The sequence below is a fragment of the Xenopus tropicalis genome, chromosome 6 (genome assembly GCF_000004195.4).
Source record: "Xenopus tropicalis strain Nigerian chromosome 6, UCB_Xtro_10.0, whole genome shotgun sequence".
Classification (NCBI taxonomy): domain Eukaryota; kingdom Metazoa; phylum Chordata; class Amphibia; order Anura; family Pipidae; genus Xenopus; species Xenopus tropicalis.
This window is the reverse complement of record NC_030682.2, coordinates 27,550,296-27,573,638: the sequence shown is the minus strand read 5'-3', so window position 1 is coordinate 27,573,638 and position 23,343 is coordinate 27,550,296. Positions and strand designations below refer to the sequence as shown.

Sequence of the window (23,343 nt, the reverse complement as noted above, 5' to 3'; positions counted from 1 at the left end):
TCGTATCTTGTCGCGACTTTTTCGTATTGAGCGCTCGTAAGCGGTGGGGAAACTTTCAGACTTAGCATGATTTTGGAAGCCTCCCATAGGACTCAATGGCACCCTGCAGCTCCAACCTGGCCCAAGGAAAGCCTCCCATAGGACTCAATGGCACCCTGCAGCTCCAACCTGGCCCAAGGAAAGTCTCCCATAGGGCTCAATGGCACTCTGCAGCTCCAACCCGGCCCAAGGAAAGTCTCCCATAGGGCTCAATGGCACTCTGCAGCTCCAACCCGGCCCAAGGAAAGTCTCCCATAGGGCTCAATGGCACTCTGCAGCTCCAACCCGGCCCAAGGAAAGTCTCCCATAGGGCTCAATGGCACTCTGCAGCTCCAACCCGCCCAAGGAAAGCCTCCATAGGGCTCAATGGCACTCTGCAGCTCCAACCCGGCCCAAGGAAAGTCTCCCATAGGGCTCAATGGCACTCTGCAGCTCCAACCCGGCCCAAGGAAAGTCTCCCATAGGGCTCAATGGCACTCTGCAGCTCCAACCGGCCAAGGAAAGTCTCCCATTAGGGCTCAATGGCACTCTGCAGCTCCAACCCGGCCCAAGGAAAGTCTCCATAGGGCTCAATGGCACTCTGCAGCTCCAACCTGGCCCAAGGAAAGTCTCCCATAGGGCTCAATGGCACTCTGCAGCTCCAACCCGGCCCAAGGAAAGTCTCCCATAGGGCTCAATGGCACCCTGCAGCTCCAACCCGGCCCAAGAAAAGTCACCATACTGAAGCTTGAATGAATCCGAATCTTTCGTACTCGGCGCGAAGGCTACGAAAAAGTCACGACTTTTCGCGCAAGTAGTAACGCTACGGAAAAATCGGCAGATTTTGCGCAACATTCAGAATGGCAACGAAAAAGTCGCGACAATTTTCAGAAAAAATTGCCAAATACCGATCATTACGAAAAAAACGCAATCGGACGCATTCGGCCCGTTCGTGAGTAAGTAAATGTGCCCCATAGTCTTAATGACCATTAAAATGAATAATCATCTATTCTATATTATATAGTCAGATTGTTTAGCTCTGTATATTTGTGGCTACAGGTTTTAAGCTTCGACATGCAAAATTGAATCGACTCACATATCTATCAATATCCAATTTATATGGGCTTTGTAGCAGAAGAAACAGAATTTAAAAAAGCTAATAGATTGAGTAGCACTGATGTAGAAGTTAAACCTGCGTTAGAGGTTTTTGATGCGTAGGTGGTATATAGGTATATAAATATATATATATATAGATATGTATGTATAACTTTATTTATAAAGCACTACAAGCACACAAAACACTGTACAATCTTACAATATACACAATAGGAAATACAAGTGTCATAATAAATACAATAAATAAGTATCAAGAGTATACAGAGAGATTAAGTGCTTTGTGGTATGAGACAGTAGGAAGGAGGTCCCTGCCCCGTAGAGCTAAAAATTTAAGTAGCTGGGTAACATACAGGCACAAATTGGAAGATTAGAGTGCACCAGGTATGGGCGTTTGCCCTTAAAGGAGAAGGAAAGGCTAATAAAGAGTTAAATCTGAAGCTGCAGGCATACCTTCAATTCTCTCAGTAGTGCCCTTAAGTCTCCCCATATTTCTTCCGTTCAGATGATCAGAAGCCAAACAGGAAGAAAAAAACGCTGAGCTGTGTAAAGAAAGTTCCCATAATGCCTCACTCCTGCACTGAGAACAAGACCGGTGTACATGCACAGTTAGACTATGAGGAAACTTCCTGCTGATTGGCTCAGATCCACTTTCCTAAGGGGGGGGTGGGAGTTCTTAGCATTCTTGAGGGAGCAGAAGAGGGAAGAGAGCTGTGTGTCTCTGGCAGAGGAAAACAGACACAACAAATCACAGCGTTTCTGTGAGTGCTTATGGCTGTATTTACATAGACCTTTCTGATAAAGCTTACTTAGTTTTTACCTTTCTTTCTCCTTTAAGCACGGGACTAGACAAAATAATGTTTTAGTGCTCCAGAAGAGCATCTGAGTTTTTTCTTAATGAGATTTAGTGAGAGTTCCCTATGGAGGAATTCAGAGATGGAGTTCCAGAGGTAAGGAGCAGCGAGATAGAAAGGTTTAAAGGAGACATCCTATAAAAATTAAGAATGTACCAGTGAATTATACTCCTCTAGATATAGAAGGATTGTGCTAAAAAAGTTGTTTCTGACTGATTTATTGAGAAATTCCACAAAAACTCCAGTAGTCCCGCCCATCAGTTCCACTTCCTGCTGGCTGAATTCTCTGGATGAGCTGGGGAGCCGGCGGCCCTCAGTACACTGCACTGTAGGATAGGAACCAATCAGCAGGTAGGCTGACCTGATAGGGAACTGAAGCCTGTCTGTGCTTGTGTGACTGCAGGGCTGTGATTGGCTCTGCCCCTCCTACTTTGCTTCTGGCAGGGACCGTTAGGACACACCCACCCCTCATTTGAAACACAGACAGGGACCTGAGAGGATCTATAGGGAGCTCCAATAAAGGGGCCATTGTTACAGATAGGATTAATGTTTAGCCCAAAGGGAAACCAGCACCGTATATTATTCATAATTGCCTAGAGGGTTAGGGGTTTTCCCATTTATCCAATATGTCTCCTTTAAAGGAGAAGGAAAGTCATTTTGGTATTTTACTGCCAATGGATTTGCCACATTAGTGCCCCCTAGAACAACTGGATGCACTGGAAACATCTGCTTAGAATCCCACCATGTTCAGAAAGAAAGAAGCCAATATGGAGTTTAGTGGCGGTAGATGCACAAATAAAACCTTCTGCTGATCATTTCTATTTCAATGAGGTCACTGGTTTTAAAAACCAAAAATTACAACAGAGTCTAAAAAAATTGTTATATTACCAGTATACATCATTTCCATGTTGCATATTCAGAAGTTACTGTACCATCCAGTCTTTTAAAACCTCCTCTTCTAAAAAAGCTTATTTTCCTTCATTTAATGGATCACATACTATAAGCCTGTTTGACTTTACTGTCTCCATGGAGTAATTATATAATGTTTTCTAAAGTGTGCATAATCTGTCATCTTATCCTGATTTGAGTTTAGACTTTAACTTACACCATTAATTGGGCTTCCAGCTAAAGCCTCTTAAACCCCTTCCTACTATCATTCTGAAAAGGGAGCCATTCATTTGAATCGTACATATTCGCTGCACAGTTTGGGAGTCGAGTTAATGAGCTTCTCTGATACCATAGGCTGTTTTAAAAAGTGTATAAGAAACAAAAAAATGGTTGTACAGTAATGTTATAACAATGTTCAGCATGAAGGCATATTATTCAAGTATTATGGATGTGCTTGCATTCTCAGATTGATGTTCATTTATATGACATAAAACGATCCTTTATACGTGTAAATGAATGTGATTAGTTAGAAGGTTAATGACTGATGAACTAGCAGTGTTTCAGCATTAATTGGGGCATTTATCAATGCAAGTTCTCAGTCGGAATTCCTCATGGGCCCACTAATAAGCAGCATGTAAACAATTTGTTGTAATTGTCTCAGCTTTCATTTTTTTCAGCAGTTCAATTTTCTGATCAACAGACCATCGTGACACATATTACACTATGTTTACTGCCCAGCTTTTGTATAGTGCAGCTCCCAATCACTTTCAGTAGCCAATGACTGAAGGAGAGGCTTTAGGTTATAGTTCTCAGTAGCAAAAGGGTTGAACCTATAGATCCCATAGTAGTTTAGAACAGTTCTATTTGTATTTAACAGATATGTATATATGCAATTAAGTGACCTATTAAAGAATCTCACCAAACTGGAATATATATATCAGTATCCCTTGAGCCACCATTTAGTGATGGGCTGTGTGTGCCCTCAGAGATCAGCTGACAGGAAATAATTCAGCTCTAACTGTAACAGGAAGAAGTGTGGAACTGAAAGACAGAACTTTGCCCATTAATTGGCTGATGTGGCCTTACATGTGTGTGTGTCCTCGGTTTGTTTGTGTGCACCATGACTTTTATTATGTTACTAGTTTGCTTTGTTGTGACATTAAACCAGTAATTACCTTTACCATTATTCAGGGCCGGATTTGCCTTCAGGGCGCCCATAGGCCGCCCCCGTTGATAACTCCCCCCAACGCACATGCGCAAACAACCGCTCGACCCCCGCCCTCCCCCCCCCACGCACCCGCGAGCGCGCATGCGCATACATTTAAAGTCCCATACAGAGAAGTGTGGAGAAGTTCCCACTGCTCCGTATGGAAGAAAACTTCAAAAATTCCGTTGTGCCTGGCCGGCATGCCACCCCTACATTTCTGCCGCCCTAGGCCCGGGCCTTTGTGGCCTCTCCACAAATCTGGGCTTGTGGTTATTTGGTCGTGGCAGTGATCCCCAACCAGTGGCTCACAAGCAACATGTTGCTCCCCAACCCCTTGGATGTTGCTCTCAGTGGCCTAAAACAGGTGCTTATTTTTGATTTTCTGGCTTGGGGCAAATCTTGGTTGCATAAAACCCAGTGTAAAACAGAGTCTTCTGTAGGCTGCCAGTCCACACAGGAGCTACCAAATATCCATTTATAGCTTTTATTTACACCCCAGGAACTTTTTCCATGCTTATGTTGCTCCCCAACTCTTTTTCCATTTAAATGTTGCTCATGGGTATAAAAGGTTGGGGATCCCTGGTTTATGGGATACAGGATCAGGCAGTACTGTATGTGTTAGGTGGGTGCAGTCCTGTGGATACCTTTTCATTGAATTAACAGGATAATCATTTTTTCAGTCTAACAGCAGTGATTATTTGGACCATGAGCTACAGTATCAGACAACAGCTGATTTATTAAGGGATGCACTGCCCTGTGGTTACCTTTAAATAATTTACATGTGCCATATAGTTGGTGTTAGATTTGATTCTGTGCAGGGCCAGCTGCCTTTGTCACTACCCTAAGCACCCAACCATTAAATTATTGATATAATATGGGCAACGTAAGTGGAAGTTTAAGGGTACGGCAGCCCTGTATCTTTATGCTTTAAAAGCTCTTCTTCCCTAAGGAATCTGTTACATGTCACATTAACTACGTTGCCTTATCCAGTAAGCTTCCAACATTACTATAATGATACTTTTTGACAATCCTGCATGCAACCATTCATTAAATAAATTAGCTGCTTATGAGGATATGTTCCTGTGATGTATTTAATATATTTTCGGATGTGTTCCTTACTACTACTATTAACTTACAATGGAATGTTGTTTCCTTTTTAACTATAAAAATCATGTGGCTCTGACAGAGAAAACACATCTATAAATATAATATAACTGACTGGCCTTAACCTTTATGTTTATTGTTCTCTTCCATGTACATCAAAAATCACTTTTTTATGTGATAATGTATGGCAGAAAACAAATCATCAAGAAAATGTAAACCCTTAAAACAAATAAATGTAAAATCGCTCAGAGGCCTTGTGCAATTTACATGAATTATATTTTAGACATTAGCAGTTTTGAAACTAATGTAATGAATTTGAAACAAAAAGGGCACCTGCGTTCAGCTGTCCAGATACAGTTTCTTGTTTAAGTTTCTTGAGATTAAAAAGATCATGAGATGTTTAAATTATGAAGTTAGTGAGCAGAAAATACATCTGATGTTTCTCTGGTCAATTCTAAGCACAGCAATATCTCAAGACCTTTTTTTTTTCATATGAAATTCATTCAAGTGGACCTGTCACCCAGACATAAAAAAGCTGTATAATAAAAGTCCTTTTCAAATTAAACAAGAAACCCAAATTCATTTTTATATTAACACATCCAAACCCATTATAAAGGCATTTAAAAATCCCAGCTGTCAATCATATATTACTTGCCCCGCCTCTATTTAGGCATAGAGGCGGGGCAGACAAAAATGTTAGCTTTCTGTTCAGCACTCCCTAGATGTCACTGCACATCTCACTTTTTCCCTCCCTCCTCACCATCTAATTGTGTAGCCAGTGCATGGGCAAGGGCATCTGGTCCCCCATTCTGGCACATACACAAGATTTTGGCATGATACAAAGCTTGTCTTCTTAACAGTGTCCACAAAATGGTGCCTGCCTGCTTTGATTGAGTAATTCCATGACGGAATGGAACAAGATTTATATTATTTGTATAGAGTAAGTAAAGTTTATTTTGCTCAACTAACAATATAGAAAATAATTTGGAGTTATTTCTTAGGGTGACAGGTCCCCTTTAATTCAACTGACTGTAGCCCGTTGGACACAATGTCCAGTAGGCGGTTGTATCAGAATTATTGCCTTATCAGTTTAAAAACTACCAATACTGTGAAAACTAGAAAAAAAATGTATATGTCCTTTTATGTAATAGATACATTGTATATGTATTTGTTTTGAGGATTTACATTTCCATTAACCATACAATCCAACTCTTTATATTTTGGCCTTTTTCTTGGACACCAAATGCAGGGGGGCTTCGGGTGACATGTGTGGAAGTAAACGGATCAATTTTAGGGATGCCTGGAACAATTTCCAATTTTCTTTTCATCTTTTCAATGTAAGCAGGTGTGATTTAACCATCTCATCTAAGAAAAAAGTCAACATGAACCCTGTTTTTTAGATATGGTAACCCAGGGCTATCCAACTGAAAGCCGTGGGCTGGATGTGGCAGTCGAGATTATTTTTATGGCCCCCAGTCTGCTCTCAGGCTCCATAGACTTCATTGCACTGTAATTTGGCCTTCAAACATGCTGTATGAAAGTTAATTGGCCCACTAGATGTAATAAGTTGGACAATACTGCAATAACGTATTCATCTGTAATGCGCCAGCACTGCCACTTTGCTTAGCTCTGCCATCAAGCAATACATTCTTTTCAGGTGCTACAGTTTATTATTTGTTTTTGAAGAAGAAATTTGAACAACAATTTCAAACTGATATTCCCTTATTTAGGAGAAGACTGAGAAAGTAATTATTGCCTTTAAATAACTGGCACTTTGCTGACTTTCATTTACAAATAAAATGGGTGCATTTTGTTATGTAAATGAAGACAATGTGGTAATTTCTCCAAAAAGAACTCTACGGTTTTACGTAACTGTAATAATCGTGGCAGTAGATTTCCATGAATATATAGGTTAGCCAGAGTAATAGCTGCGGGCACTTTCAGATGTAACATGTTCCCGCCAGCTTGATGCGTTTCACTAAGTAGCAAAAATAATGAGCTTTGAAATCAGGGATAGAGGAGAGAGGGTCCCTGATTACTCGGCAAGTCGTCCTGGATTTGCAGGACTGATGATTGTGCTGGGCAGATGAGAAAATAAACAGCTACAAAACAAAGACAGTTCCTGAGGCAAGCAGTGCAGGCCAAGTGTTTCCCAAGTGCCTCCAAACCGACAGTTCTATTCAATACACAGAGATAAAGCATAACGGGCGCAGGAAGACCAGAGCATAGCTACTAATTAATTGACTACAATATTTATATTATACAATATAAGAATCACTCACTGCTCTCTGCTCCTCATTTTTATGTTTTTTCATAGTTTGGTATCTGGGTTTGCTTGATAAGAAAACCTTTGTCTGATTTTACTCTTTTCTATAAGGTCACAGACTGAAACACTGAAGGTACCAAACAAACCCTTTACACTATTTACAGTATCTGTTTATGGTTTCCTTGAATATATTTTTGACGTTACATGTATTCACATTATTGAATCCAAGTGAATTATTTTATTAAAATGGAGTCTATGGGAGATGGCATAGGCGGATTTTCAATAAAAACCTGGCTCTGTTTCTTCATTGCCCTGCAAATCTCCTCCGGGTTCTGCAGAAATCAGCTGTGCTCTGATTGGATCTTTCTTCTTGTGGATTCTCCAATCAGAGCACAGCTTTCTTGATAGGTAGTTAAATTGACCAATCAAGGCGCAGATGCAGACAGGGATCAGGAGATTTTGCACACTTGAGGCAGTGCAGAATTGAAGAATCTGCAGGCTGTAAACTTTACCCAAGAACCAACTTTGAACTATTGCTGCAGTTTTCATCCCACAGGTACTATACACAGGTACTATACTGTATATGTTCTAAAGACTGACCCACTAGCTGAAATTAAATTGTTTTTTGTCACCTGATATCTATAATATCCCTATCCCCTACCCTAACAGATGGAGGGTAAGTTAACTTTTCCCCCTGACAAAGCTCATTGTGCTTTTATATATTTGTTATGGTTTTTTGCACTTTCTATTTTTCAGTCTGTGTATGGCCCCTATTTAGCCTCCCCAAATAAAAAAGTCACCCTCCGCCTATGGAAGATGGCCTTAATGTAATTCAGAGTTTTCTGGGTAACAGGTTTCCGGGTTATGAATCTCATGCCTGGTCTGAGGTTCTGACCAGTCCCCTAACATCTCCTAACAAGTTTATTATTTTCAACAAACTGCCAGACAATCTACAAAGGCCTTTCATGTGATCCAAATATAGTGCAAGGATTAACCTGGTTTGGGTTACATATTGGTGGTCAAATCAGGGGCGGGCCAAACTGACCGGGCGCCCTAGGCAACCCAGTCAGCCACTCCACCCCCGAACGGTGCATGCGTGCCAAAGCACAAGCAGGAAGGAAGGGAAAGGTGCGAGGAAGGGGGGGCGCGATCAGAACATCATTGCCTCCACCGTTAGTGACAAGCAGCGGGGGCAATGGCAGAGGAAGAGGACTAGGGGTAGGCAGGAGAGGCTCCAGCCTGGCGCCACCCAATCATTGCGCCCTAGGCAGCTGCCTCTTCTGCCTAACCCTAGTTCCGCCCCTGGGTCAAATCATCAGGATCCACTTCTTGTGGCTCAGACAAACAAATGGATCATTGTGTGTATTAAAGGTTTGTTTAGACAATGTTCCCAACTAACCGTTAACTAGTATCATATGTTGATGTTAAGAGACAAAATAGAGTTTGACTGATATATTCACATTTAATGAAAAATGTGTTTTGGGGTAAAGCATCTGTTAGGAATTCATCAGTCTTCAGGCTTCATAGAACATAAGGACATTTTGATTTCACAGAAATAATGTTCTTTATTGCAGGAAAAATATCACAATTTCAAGCCGTTTATCTTTGATCGCAAAAATATCCTGTCTAAGACTATACATGAAAGACAGATGTAAGTAAAATATATACCCAGAATGAGCGAATAGTGAAATCTGTCCTCACATAATAACCACTGAGCCTTGGGAAATGGTATCAGTTTTATAAAACTCTGTGTTAATTATAGTCATCATCTTTTGCAGGGAGAACACACAGAATACTTAAAAAGCTAAATTGTATGGGTAGAATTCTAAATGCTTTATTCATTACAGAGCAAAACAGTGACAATATTACTATCCACATATATTTTCTAATATAGGCAAACTGTATAGGCATCGACAAATATGGGCAAGGGGGCGTTTGTCCCCCCTGACATTTTGCATACCTGGGTCACAGCCCACTGCCCCAGATCACTATTTAAATGTCCCAGGTTGTCCTGCTTGTATTCAGTTCTCTTCATCTCCCTGCTTCTTGAGAAAAAAAATCCAAGATGGCCATGCATTCCACTGTGGAATGCACAGCCATCTTGGATTTTTTACAGGAGCCAGGCAGAGAGAGAGATAGACAAGCAGTGTGTGAGCAGCAGGAAAGGTGTTGGTATTGCCTGTGCAAGTGTAGGTGAGAGAATGTTTCCAATCTATCAGTTTCTGCATTTATCCTACTGGCATGTCTGCAGTTAGTGGCACATAATATGCTGATTATCCATTCCCTGTAGTTCTTATCCTGTTTTATCTTGGGTTAAAATTATCCATTTTTCTTTGTAATCATACTGACATGGCTGGCGTTAAAATGTCCATTATCTATTTAATTTAGTTATTATACTGACTCGTCTGAAGTTAATATGCTCGTTATCCATTTTCTGTAGTAAGAATACTGGCACGTCTTGGTATGTTTTGGTAAAATGTGTGTGGTATTTAGCGGTGTTCTCAAAGTGCAAGTGGCAGATTTTCCTGATTTATGCATAAACAGCCGCCTGAGTTAATTATTAACTAATTATTTAAGCTGTAAGAGACTTTATGGGCTTTGCCAATAAATTAATTTTCTACACACCTTGCACCTAGTTATTTTACACAGGCTAAGGGGCACATTTACTAACCCACGAACGGGCCGAATGCGTCCGATTGCGTTTTTTTCGTAATGATCGGTAATTTTGCGATTTTTCCGTATTTTTGCGATTTTTCGGCGTCTTTACGATTTTTGCGAAAAAACGCGAGTTTTTCGTAGCCATTACGAAAGTTGCGCAAAGTCCCGATTTTTTCGTAGCGTTAAAACTTGCGCGAAACGTCGCACCTTTTAAGTTTTAACGCTACGAAAAAGGCGCGACTTTGCACGCAAGTGTTAACGCTACGAAAAAATCGCGACTTTGCGCAACTTTCGTAATGGCTACGAAAAACTCGCGTTTTATCGCAAAGACGCCGAAAAAGTCGCAAAATGTTCGTTTCCAATCGGAATTTTTCCAATTCGGATTCGAAATCGTGTCTTAGTAAATCAGCCCCTTAGTCTAGAAACACAAGTTGTTTTGCTTGATAACTTTGCACCCCCTGGGAAATTTTCTGCCACTCTTTGGGGCTTAATCTGGGGGCATCCAGATGGATTCATTTAGGCACTGAACAATCAATATAGTTGGTCTCACACATGAAATGTTCCTTTGGTGGACCATGAAACACTAAAGTACCTATGTACATTTGGTATGCTAAAAAAATTATTGAGATTGATTCCTAGTAGTCCAATCAGTTTTACGATTTACATTTTTTATGAAAATTATAAAAGAGGCTTGTATCAGTTTGTCAAAATATGTTTTGAGCAGCTGGATGCTTTTATTTTCTATGGATACTAGGGGCACTATTGTTTTTGTGCAGCTCAGCAACAGCACTGTGTACAAATACCCATCTGAATCCAGACTCCCTTGCCTGGATCACATCAGGGGAAAGGATTCGGATGATGGAACAGATTGATACATCAAGGAAAAGTTTTAATGAGTGATAATTATATGTCAGCCCTTTGGAGGGCTTGAATGTAAGGTCTTGAAACGCAGGCCTAGGGCAACAGACTTATTCTGGAATTGTATTGTTTTAACCTTATTAATGTTTATTAACTTTGGGTCTGGAATTAATGAAAGACTTTTGTTAAATGTTTTTTAGAATATTATTTGTATCTATACTTTGCTATGGGATTATAGGTGAGTTAATGTTGTTTTTAACAGCTAACGCCATTAGCACCATGCCGTCAATCAGGAAGGTTATGAGATAATATCTCTTTTTGGTTTCCAAATCCTTCTGCCAACACTGGAAGTCCAATTACTCAGCCTAGGCGTTAACAAGTCACTGACCCCAATTACCTAGCATCCTTTTGATTTTAGGTGTAAAATGAAGCCTTTTATGGTTTAATATTAATTGACCCGTTAATATTTGAAGGGCAACTATCCAAATGGAAATAAAAATGTAATATAAGCTTCATCATGTTGAAATAAAACATTTTCTCAATATAAACAATTAAAAATGTTCTACTGTTTCTGAAATGATCAAGTTACTCTTCACTATCTCCTTTTCAGCATCTGTCTCTCTTCATTTTCTTCCCATGCAGGTTTTGGTGCCAGACTTTGATTGACAGTTAGGTCTAATCCAGCCTTTGGGGGTCCTCCTTTGCCTAGAAGATGTATCAGAGCTCACGCTTTAAAAATTACCAGAAATCCTGTCTCTATACATGCAGTCAGTTTTCTTGGTAGATTTTGTTAGTGCTGGTTATTTGAATGAACCAAACTGAAAGGGAGCCCCCCACAAATATATAAGATCTAACTGTGATACCTATATAAATAAAGAATGAAGAGAAACAGAGTAACTTCACTATTACAGAAACAGTACCAAATTTAGATTATATTTAGAATGTTTCTTATTTCAGTATGATGAAGCTTGTATTAAACTTTCATTTTCAGTATAGTTCCCCTGTGAGGGATATAGGTTCATTAGTCAACAAATAATAGTTAGCAGGAGTAGATTATACTGAAATACTTTTTTAAGATGAATAATGAATGAAAAGAAACTGTGTGTAGCTGAAAGTACTTTGCCAAAGGGTAGAATTTTGGAGATGTGGTCGGGCAGGGATCCCCGACCTTTTTTACTTGTGAGCCACACTCAGATGTAAAGAGTGACATTCTTTGGGGAAGCCAAATAACGGCTGTGATTGGCTATTTGGTAACCCCAAGTGAACTGCTAGCCTGCTTGGTTCTGCTTAGAGTACATCTGTAACAATACCTGGTGGTTTAGTGGGACGGCGGGGACGCCTGCTGCCTCCTCTGGTGCAGGAACGTCCGCCATCTTCTTTTAGGTGCACACGCTTGTCCGTCCTCTTTTTAACGCACATACGCGCCCTTTGACGTGTGCGCATGCGCACTCGCGTTCTTCCACTTGGCGTGTGCATGACGTCATTTTGGTGCCAAATTCAAATACTTTAAGTGCTTACTGCCCTTTGTTCAATGCCCAACGTAGATCTACTTCCTGTTAGTTCCTTGGTGCATTCTATGTATTATTTTGCCGTGTTCTGACTCCTGCCTGTCCTTGACTATTACTGAATTGCTGCCTGAACCAACCTTTGCCCGTTTTGACTATTCTTCTGGATTTCGACTTCATACTGCGCTGCCTGATTGTTGCTGACCCCGGCCTGTCTTGACGACTCCGAATTGTTCCCCCTCTTCTTGCTACACTTTTGGTTCCCTTGCCTGCTCAGATCTCTCTCCTTGGGTCTCTCACAATTAGTCCTGGTGGCATCCGAGTAGCGAAGGGCTCCTCCCAGCGTGAAAGGCGGCTGTTATAGGCAGAAGTGTGAGACGAGACCGGACCCTTGGCATGTGTTCTGGGTTCTGGGATACCGATTGTGACAAAAACTGTATATCCAAAACTTGTCTCCAAGCCAGAAATGTATTACTGGGTATCTGCTTTGAGGCCACTGGCAGCAACTAGTGATGAGCAAATTTTTTTCGCCAGGCATGGATTTGCAGCAAATGTCACCATTGGCAAATAGTTACGCAGAAACTAGTGCCGTGGAAAAATTTGTTTACACGTCAAATTGGGCGTGGTCACATCAAATTGGGCGTGGTTGTGTCAAAGAAACCGTGGGCGACAAAAAAATCCCGCAACAAATGCATTTCGCAAATTTTTCGCCATAATGGAATTTTCTTGCTGTTTCGCAAATTTTATGGCCAAGAGAAACGGGACAGATTCGCTCATCATGAGCAGCAATATCAAAGGGGTTGGTGAGTAACATGCTGCTCAGGAGCCACAGGTTGGGGGTCACTGCCATAGGGCTTGCACATGATTATACATTAGTTCAAAGCAGGAGACTTATGGTTCCTTGGCATCTCCCATTGCCTTGAATGGAAAAAACCTGACTACACCGGTGCCTCTGATTTTTAGTTGATTTCAGAGAAAAAAAGTGTCAGTATCAAGTTGTCAAGCATTCCCATTCACGTGTGTGTTAGTGGTGGACACTTCTAGAAAGTCTAGAACACAGTCCAGACATTTCTCTGTATGCCATCAGCCTTGGTGTGAAGGCAAAAAGCAACTGTGTGTAGCTACACTCTTCATTTCCACAATGTTGTAACTAAGACTTAATCAGTATGTTTCCATTTGAGGTGGTTGATATTGGTTTGTATAAATGTAGTTCTGTTATATTGTCTACTAAATTGATTCTTGTAAATAAACCCATTAAAATATATGACAGGAAATAAGTCAATGTGTCTGCAGGCATTTAGAGCTGTTTATAGGGGTGCCCTCACATTCTAGTGCCATAATTAATGTGCTTGAATGCTAACATTTTATGTTGCTTAATATTAGCTTCAAGGTTTCATAGATATTAAGACATTTATTATTATGACATTTTAGACTTGACTCTACTGTATTATCTCTATATTTAATACACATACCGGTGTGTGTATATAATACTGGATAATTATTTCTTCTGATAAAACCTGATTCTTTCGGCAATTCTTTTATACTAATAAAATATACAATTTTGTATATGATCAAGGTAATTGCTTTTTTTTTAATTCTAAATAAAACTTTATCGCAGTGCTTCAGTAGTAAAATTCATTACTCGCTCCACTTCCTTGTGCTTAAGCTTTGTTTATGTCAGTAATTAAAAGGAAAGGCTTTAATAGTCAGTGCATAAATGTGGTACAGTTGCCCTATTTACACTTAACTGTATTGCAGGAAAATATAAATTACCCTGGCTAAGTACAAAAACACTGGGAAATGGGTAGAAGAGCGTCACCAATTAAAAGGGAAACATTGTAAAGAGTTTAAGTATAACCTCAACACAATATAATTCAGTGGTCAGATGATTGTAGTAATCTTGTGCATAAGGAATGTAAGGATTCTACAATGTTATACAGGTATGGGATTCATTATATGGAAACCTGTTACGCAGAAAGCTTAGGATTACAGGAAGGCCATCTCCCATAGACTCCATTTTAATCAAGTAATTCAAATATTCCCTTTTCTCTGTAATAATAAAACAGTACCTGTACTTGATCCCAACTAAGATATAATTACCCCTTATTGGGGCAGAACAGCCCTATTGAGTTTATTTAATGGTTAAATGATTCCCCTTTCTCTGTAATAATAAAACAGTACCTGTACTTGATCCCAACTAAGATATAATTACCCCTTATTGGGGGCAGAACAGCCCTATTGGGTTTATTTAATGGTTAAATGATTCCCTTTTCTCTGTAATAATAAAACAGTACCTGTACTTGATCCCAACTAAGATATAATAACCCCTTATTGGGGGCAGAACAGCCCTATTGGGTTTATTTAATGGTTAAATGATTCCCTTTTCTCTGTAATAATAAAACAATATCTGTATTTGATCCCAACTAAGATATAATTACCCCTTATTGGGGCAGAACAACCCTAATGGGTTTATTTAATGTGTAAATGGTTTTTCAGCAGACATAAAGTATGGTGATCCAAATTATGGATCACCCCAGGTACCAAGCATTCTGGATAACAGGTCCCATACCTGTATAGAGACTTATATTACTCATCTACGCAAACTATGAATTTTAGATTAAAATATTTGCATTACATACTCTGGAAAACAGAACAGTGCCATCACTGTGATTTGTGATAACAGATAAAGGAATAAGGAATGAAATTACTCTCAGACACAGCAACCCCTTAATTTTAATCAGGTCCAAGAGCTCAATAAATTCTGGTTACTCGGGTGAGATGTGAAGTGAAGGCTTCCTTGGTCTTCCCCGTGTTCTTGAAAGACCAGTCTAGTAGACAATCTTCAGGGTCGACCCATATAGTTTCATGTATTTTAGCTTTGTTTCATTTATGGGTCCCCAAAAGTCTTAAAACCTCAAGTTTGCCATATGACATTGACCTATGCTTCCAGAAAAGTGGATCTGCTTTATGTTCAGTCTATTAAGAAGCAAAATACATTGTCTTGTAAATCAGGGCAGTGTCTTCATTATCAATGTATCATTATGCACCAAATTGTGTTGAGGATCAGAATATATATACTACTAAACATTCATTATAATGGGTTTTAAGAACTTGATTAAGCATAGCAAATTATTAGCACTTAGATACATGCTGAGAGCTTAATTAAGAAAGCTGTGTTTGCTCATTATCACTATTTACTAATGCAGCTATGTCAGAGCAAAGGTTATTTGGTTTATATTAAATGAACTATAAAACATGTAGAATTATGGAAGTTGCTTTTGTACAATGCATGTGCCCTATAATAATAATAATAATGTGAGGTTTTCTAAACAACCTTGGCTCACAAACTGAATTAGGACTGGTACAAAGGGGAGGTCGATCAGGGATGGTGTACTAAAGGTTTGCACCAAAAGTCTACAACAGGCCTATAGTGACCCCCATCTCTAACTCCTTCCAAAAGACACAGTTCTTATACAGCATTGCTTCAAGCACTGCTTGCCCAAGGTTGGGGAGGGCCTTGTGTATGTGCACTAATTAAGTTTATTGCATCCCTAGAATTATTGGCACCATTGTAAGAATAGAGAAAAATCAAAGTGGGAAGTTCACTGTTGTGCAGCAATTTTTTCCACTGAAATTGGAGGACCAAGGAGTGATCACCCACTATTGTAACAGGAAAGTTCATTTAACACAAAATCCGTAAATAAATCAATATTGTATCAGAGTCAGACACAATGACAAAATAATAATTTTCCATTTCATGATTTGCATAAAGATTGTAGGAGAAATAAATCAAACATTATATACGCACCTCATTTTTTTTGCAGATAAAATAAGTAATAAATCTGACTCCATAGAAGCCTTTAGTGATTGCTTTATAGGAAACGATTACCACTAGGTACATTCTGTCTAATACCTGTAACCTTTTTGATTGCTTTCCTTCAACTTTGTATTTATAGCCAATGCATTTACTCTCTCTTGGTGTCAGTCATTTAGTCTTCAATCTTCAAAAAGTGTGAAATATGGCACTGAATCTTCAGGTACTTTGTATTGCTCATTTGATACATGTCCAGGAAATATGAGTATATATTAAATTATTATGTTTAAATGAATCCTATGATCTCATCCTTTAGTTTAAATCACGTTCAATTTGACACACAATGTGTATGCTGTTTTATATAAATAATGTTATGTGAATATAGTCATAGTAGTATTAGGGATGAGCACATTTTTTAATTCATCTGGTATAGATTCATTGACTTCAGTGCACTTAATGTATGAAAAAGGCTCATTGGCTCCTGTGCATTTGGCACAAGAACAAAAAAACACCCAATGACTTTAATGCATCTGGACTGAGAAATTTTTGGAGAAAAAACACCCATTGACTCCATTTGGCACAAGAAGAAAATGCCCATTGACTGCAATGCATTTGGAGTGAGAAAATTTTGGGGCAAAACACCCATTGACTTCAATGCATTTGTAGTGAGAAAATTCTTAAAAAAAGAAACCATGGGCTTCAATGCATTTGGAGTGAGAAGATTATTGTTAAAAAAAAATGCCCAATAGTGCCAATGTATTTGAGTGGGAAAAAACGCCCATTGACTTCAATGCATTTGGCATCAGAAAAAACTAGAGAAAAAGTCGTTGAATCCCATGCAAACTCCCAAAAACGCGGCAAAATATGCCTTTTTACTCCTATGCATTTGGTGAAATTTTACACATTTTTTACAAAATGATTATTATTATTATATATTATTTATATATTATTTATGTTGAATACGAATAGAATTATTATTTATACATATATTGATCAATATATATGAATAAAGGATAATAATTGTCTAATTTTCATAGTTATTGTGTGCTTGCACTGGTATTTACTGTTTTTTTGCAGCAGTATTCAGTGGACTACAATTCTTCAGATAATATCCTTCTTTGTGAGAACAAATCCTTCTTTGTGCCAGTTTCTATTGCATTTTGTCTGTGTTGGAAAGTGAGGCCTACACTTTTTGATAAAAGAAATTTATAGAGAGGAACCAATAATGTGGGATTTGAGTTGGTCAATGGTGTCAATTGCAAACAGTTATAAAAAAAGTTCTTAAAAAAAAAAAGTAACGTTTAACAGCTGGCAAAGTGAAATTTACTTGAGAATTTTTTTATTTATTTATTAATTTTAAAACTTGAACAACAAAAACTCATGTAGAAATCATGAAAAAAACAGCTCAAATGCTGTAAAATCAGATTCTACCCTCCCTTTTTTATAGAAGAACTAAACCCTAGCCCATCCTCTGCCCCTCGACCCCTCAGCCCCCTTCCAAGCTCCCTCCTTGCAATATTTGTGCTGTACAGATGTTTCCCTGTGTGCTGAACTGCCATAAATCTGCAGAGTTGCACAGCAGAGTCCAAAGGCTCCATCTTCCTCTGATTTCTAATCTCTTCTGTCAGTTCTCTGATACAGATCTTGCTGGAACAAGTGCAGTCGAAGCTGATTCAGGACATAGATTCAGCTGCGCCTGTTCCTCAACGATCTAACTAAACAGGAAGAGGAAGACAGAGGAAGATGGTGTCTTTATATTCCGCTGCCCAACTCTGCAGAATATATTACATTCTGCTTCAGCAGTTTAATTAACCAAAATATATTTTACAACTTCTACAGGTGTTCCAGTGGATTTGACCGTCACCGACAAGACTGGGTAGAAAATGGCTGCGCTGAAGAGGTATGAATTAACAATGCCCTACTGATGTACCCAAGCAAGGGAATTTATAGTTGTATGCTATCTTTCTGAGCTCAAATACTCCAGCCGTCCAGATTTTTGCTTAAAACGCTAAGTAGATTAAGTAAATAAGCTGAGCAAATAGAGATTACAGGAGTTAGCATGCTTGAAGGTACACAAATTAATATTAGCTGAAGTAATTTCCCAAGCAAATTGCACAGATTTTTCCAGCTAGCAGACTTTTACTTCGGTAAATAGTTGTAAGGGTAATTATCTTTCATTTTTGGCTTTTGAGTTTTGATAAGCATTTACTTGCAAAGAATATAAGACACTGGAAGTGCTAAAAATAAATTAATAATTTGTGGGATCTTGATAAGTCCTTTTTTTATTGATTCTGTATGCCAGACATGCTCAAAGCTCTTAGAAAGCATTTCCAAATAACCCCGTGCTCAATACAGAAGGCTAGAAATGAGCTCTTCAAACCAAGCACAACTAATGGAAGCAGTGGCGGGAAGATAATGTCACTTTTTAACCTGGAATAATTAAGATGTGCTATGAGATTCACAATACATTAAAAAATGCAGACCTTTCAAACACCCATGAAATTTTTTATTTTTTTTTCATTTCTGGTTATGTTGTTGGGCAAAAAACAAAAAAGTTTTCATGAAATATTGGTTTATCTTATGATAGATATTTGAACCCTTTAAAGGGGTAGTAAACTTTTAGTATGATGTAGATGTTGATATTCAGAGACAGTTTGCAATTGCTCTTCATTTTTAACTTTTTGTGGGTTTTGAGTTATTTAGTGTTTGTTCACCAGGTCTCCAGTTTGGAATTTCAGCAATCTGGTTGCTAGGGTCTTCTTAAACCAAGCAACAAGGTTTGACTGAGAGACCAGAGATGAATGGGAGGGGAACTAAATAGGAAGATAAGTAATAAAAATGAACAATAACAATTAAGTTGTGGCCCCAAAGACCGATTGTTTTTTTTCACTTTCAGGGTCAGTGGACCATTAAAGCTGGAATGTTTCAAAAAAAAGGAGGGAAAATAAATAAAAAACTATAAAAAAAATAGATAATGAAGACTAACTGAAAGGTTGCTAGGATTAGGAGAATACTGTAACATACTAAAGGTTAACGTAAAGGTAAAACACCCCTTCGAAATGCAGTTGTCACATATAAAACCTTCAAAAAGTCCGGGCCCCCAAACTATGCTCTGCTATACTGCATGGAAGGATCCATTCCCAGTACTACATAGAGAACAAATGAGAAAAAAGCATTCCAATAAATCTGTTTTGTCAGTTACCAAATTGGAAAATCACAGGATTGTTTCGATTAACACCCTGTTAATCTGTACATAATAATGTTTGTTATACTGTATATAACCTAGCATAACCATAAAGTGCAGCAAAAAGTTATAAACAATGGGGTTAAAATAACAGTGAAAGATATAACCCTAAACGTTGCTTTGTCATCAACATGTATTTATGACTGGCCTTTGTAGTGATTTGCTGCCAGGTTTTACTGTTAAAAAGGCACAGGACTAACCATCATTCCCACAATACATATCAAGGGTATGGTAACGTTTCTGTGTTTTCATTGGCACTGGTCATATAATTTGACAACTAGGGATGCATGGAATCTAGGATTCACTTCGGCATTCAGCCAAGATTCTGTCTTTTTCAGTAGGATTCGGATTCTGAAGCCACGTGCCTGGCCAAACCAAATCCAAATTCTTTAAATCAAGTGACTTTTTGTCACATAAACACGGAAGTTGAAAAACTTTTACTGTGCGTGCTCATTAGCCCCTTCATGTATATGCATATGCAACATAGGATCAGATTCAGTTTGGTCTTTAACAAAGGATTTGGGGTTCAGCGAATCCCAAAATAGTGGATTCTGCGCATCATTATTGACAACAAAAATGTTAATTAGTTGCATGTTTTTTGCTTTAATTTTCTTTTTTTTAGTCCAAAGATACAGTTTGTGAGGACCTGCTTCAGACAACTGGAGTTTCACATCATGCAACCACAGGACTTCATGCAACAACCTCAATATATTCTTTCACTACAACTGCAAGAATGGCATCCCACTTTCCCAGCAGCCTTCCGACAGAAGGTAAGTCAACATTTTTTGCACTCATTTCTACCTTAATAATAGCGGTGATAGCTGTGAGCCTAAACTATAGTGGCAACATAATAAATCAGTCTCTAAAAAGTTCTATTATATTTTTTTCTTACAGTTTTATAACTATAAATGGTTTATTAGATCTCTCCTCACTTTTTCCTACTCAGTCATCCTATTTGGCAGTTTGGTATTCCAAGTACTCATGCTGGAAGAAGCTTATTAGGACTATATTTTTTTGGTTCATCAGCAGGGTAAAAAACGAGTTCTCCAGCTGTATCAATATCTTGCATGATAGCTTATTAGGGGCTGAAATGAATCTTGCAGATATGGAATCTGAACTGTTTTGAAACTTGCTGCTCAACAATGTTTATTTTTTACTAACATTTGGGGTTAATCTTGTTGTGTTTTTCAGATGACACAAAAATAGCTCTTCATCTCAAAGACAATGGAGGTAGGATCCATGCAATAACACTTTGATTTCCCTAAAATATCAGAACATCTAAAAACTGTTCCCAGTATTTTTGATATGATCAGATCTTATTTAATGGAACCAGTATTATAAGTGTTATGATCAAATGTATCTCACAAAATGGCATTAAACAGAGGGTCCATTAATGTGACGGCTCTTGGTTGGTATAAATCAAATACCAAATAACCTAAATTACCCTACCATGTGCTCTACAGGGACTTATCAAAGTAATACATTAAAAAGTTTGAATGTACAACAACTTGCTGTACAACCTGCTGACAAGGTCAGACTGGGCGGGGCACTGTTGGACCCTACCGACCCAGACCCAATCACCACCAGTGATCCCCAGCTGAGTACAATGTACACAAACTCAGGTGGGAAGGGGTTTGCACAGGCGTTCGGGGCCCCTGGGGGGCAACCCCCTCCCACCGGAGCAACGTTAGAAGACTTTGTTTTTCTTCATCTAACAAGCTCTTAGAAAATCCCATTTACATGGGTTTATCCTGTAGGCTAAAGCTCACCCACTGGGCTTTAAAGCAGAAGCCAGGATAATAGCTGATCAGATTCCCAACTACAGACCGGTTTCACCTTTCTTGAGGCTCATCAGTGTAGTGCAGGGCTTTCTGATCAGCTCAGGTAGAGTCAGTGTGTGGATTCACAAACAAATCATTAGGGTTGAGGAGACTGCCTCATACAGGTTTCGCCTTTCTTGAGGCTCATCAGTGTAGTGCAGGGCTTTCTGATCAGCTTACAGCTCCACACGTTGACTGAGCTGATCAGAAAACCCTGCACTACACTGATGAGCCTCAAGAAAGGCGAAACCGGTCTATGGTTGGGAATCTGATCAGCTATTGTCCTGTCTTTTGCTTTAAAGCCCAGTGGGTGAGCTTTAGCCTATAGGATAAACCCATGTAAATGGGATTTTCTAAGAGCTTGTTTGGAATTCATTCCCGAATTACTTTTGTTTATTTGTATCTGTATGAGGCAGTCTCCTCAACCCTAATGATTTTTTTTCTTCATCTGAATTTCTTCTTCCAGACTGTCAGACCAGTTGGTAGAACTGACTAGCAGATGGCAGTGTTGTTTCAGTTTATTTATGTTTGCAGTGGTAAAATTTCTAATGTCTTGAAAACTAGAAAAATCTTGTAAAATGCAAATGCGCTCAGAAGGGCTGTATAAGCAAGCAATGTTTAAGGGGTTTAGATTTTCTTTAATATCAGTAAAAAATATACATATATTACATATATTTATTGATCCAGCAATCATTAATGGTGCTCTATAGCTCAGCATGAAACATAATATTGAGCAGCAACACCATTCATTATAATGCAAAATGTGTCATAACTCACCATTTTTGTTTCTCTCTGTGAACACATTATAGGCTACATGTAACAAATACTTCCATTAACATTATCTCTCTAATTCTATTGATTGAGGTTGTGGAGAAATTGCACTTTCATTGCATATTTCACCATCTCACTCAATGTCTGTAAATAGTTTACAAAATCTGGATGATTATAAAAATCATTTTTATTGTGTGCACAGTAGGCTTTATTATCTTGTAGTCTTTATTGCTTTTGGTTTTCCTGTGCAACAATACGAAAGAATACAAATTAGAAATTATTGATATGTGTTTTCTTCATGATTAAATTTCTATTGAAAATGATTCACATATATGGTTTAGTATAAATGCTTGGTATACTAATGATATAAAGGTTAAATGTTGAAGAATTGTAAAAAAGAACAGCAAAAGGTACGTTGTCCTTTGATTGCTATACACTATTGTATTTATTAAGATTGGAGACAAACATTACTGGTGATGTTGCCCATAGCAACCAATCAGATCTTTGCTCTTGTTTTCTAACGTGTAGGCGACCTTTTAAATCTAACTGCTGATTGACTGCTATGGGCAACATCACCGATTATGTTTGTCTCCAATTTTAATAAATATTACCGTAAAGGCATATTTATTATGCCGTGTAAAATGAATTCGCTGAAAAAATGGCGTAAAAAGCTCTGTAAAATAAACGGAGAAATCGCCGTCCGAACACCAGATTTTACGCCATTATTTTATGTAAGTTCCGGCAGAAGAAAAAACGCATTAAAAAATTACGCCGATTTTACCCCGTTTTTACACAGCAAAGCCTGACGATGCGTGGCGAATTTTCTCACCGTTTTTTACACAGTATAATAAATATGTTCCTTTATGTTTGTGGGCTTGATTGTTCTAAAATGATGTCATACAGGGAGATGTATAGAGATCTTAGGCAGGCAGGTGTCCAACAAATCCATAGGGTGGGTGATTCAGCAATGGGCCTTCAGCTGGAGGGTCCTGCCTAAACTGATTTTATTGCACTTTTAATGTGTATTAGGCTTTAAAGAAAAGCAGCACCCAAAAATTCAGAGAAAATAGAAGTATGAAGTATCAGAAAACTGAAGAAGGATGTTGGTGTTTAGAGAAGGAAGACAGGGCAGTGGCTAGAGGAGCATAGAAAATGGGATGAGAAAGTGACAAAATTGTAAAGGACACAGGGAAAAAACAAAAAGCAATACAAAACTGTAGTGT

General features: G+C 38.7%; 1 protein-coding gene across 1 annotated transcript in view; it reads left to right on the top strand.

Annotated features, from left to right (window-relative positions):
* plxdc2 (plexin domain containing 2) overlaps window positions 1–23,343 on the top strand; it is a 249,937-nt gene that overhangs the window by 203,813 nt on the left and 22,781 nt on the right. The window contains exons 10-12 of the mRNA XM_002933138.4: window positions 18,125–18,185; window positions 20,152–20,299; window positions 20,721–20,759. Of these exons, the coding sequence (XP_002933184.1) occupies window positions 18,125–18,185; window positions 20,152–20,299; window positions 20,721–20,759 (248 nt within the window). The remainder of the gene's footprint in view (window positions 1–18,124; window positions 18,186–20,151; window positions 20,300–20,720; window positions 20,760–23,343) is intronic.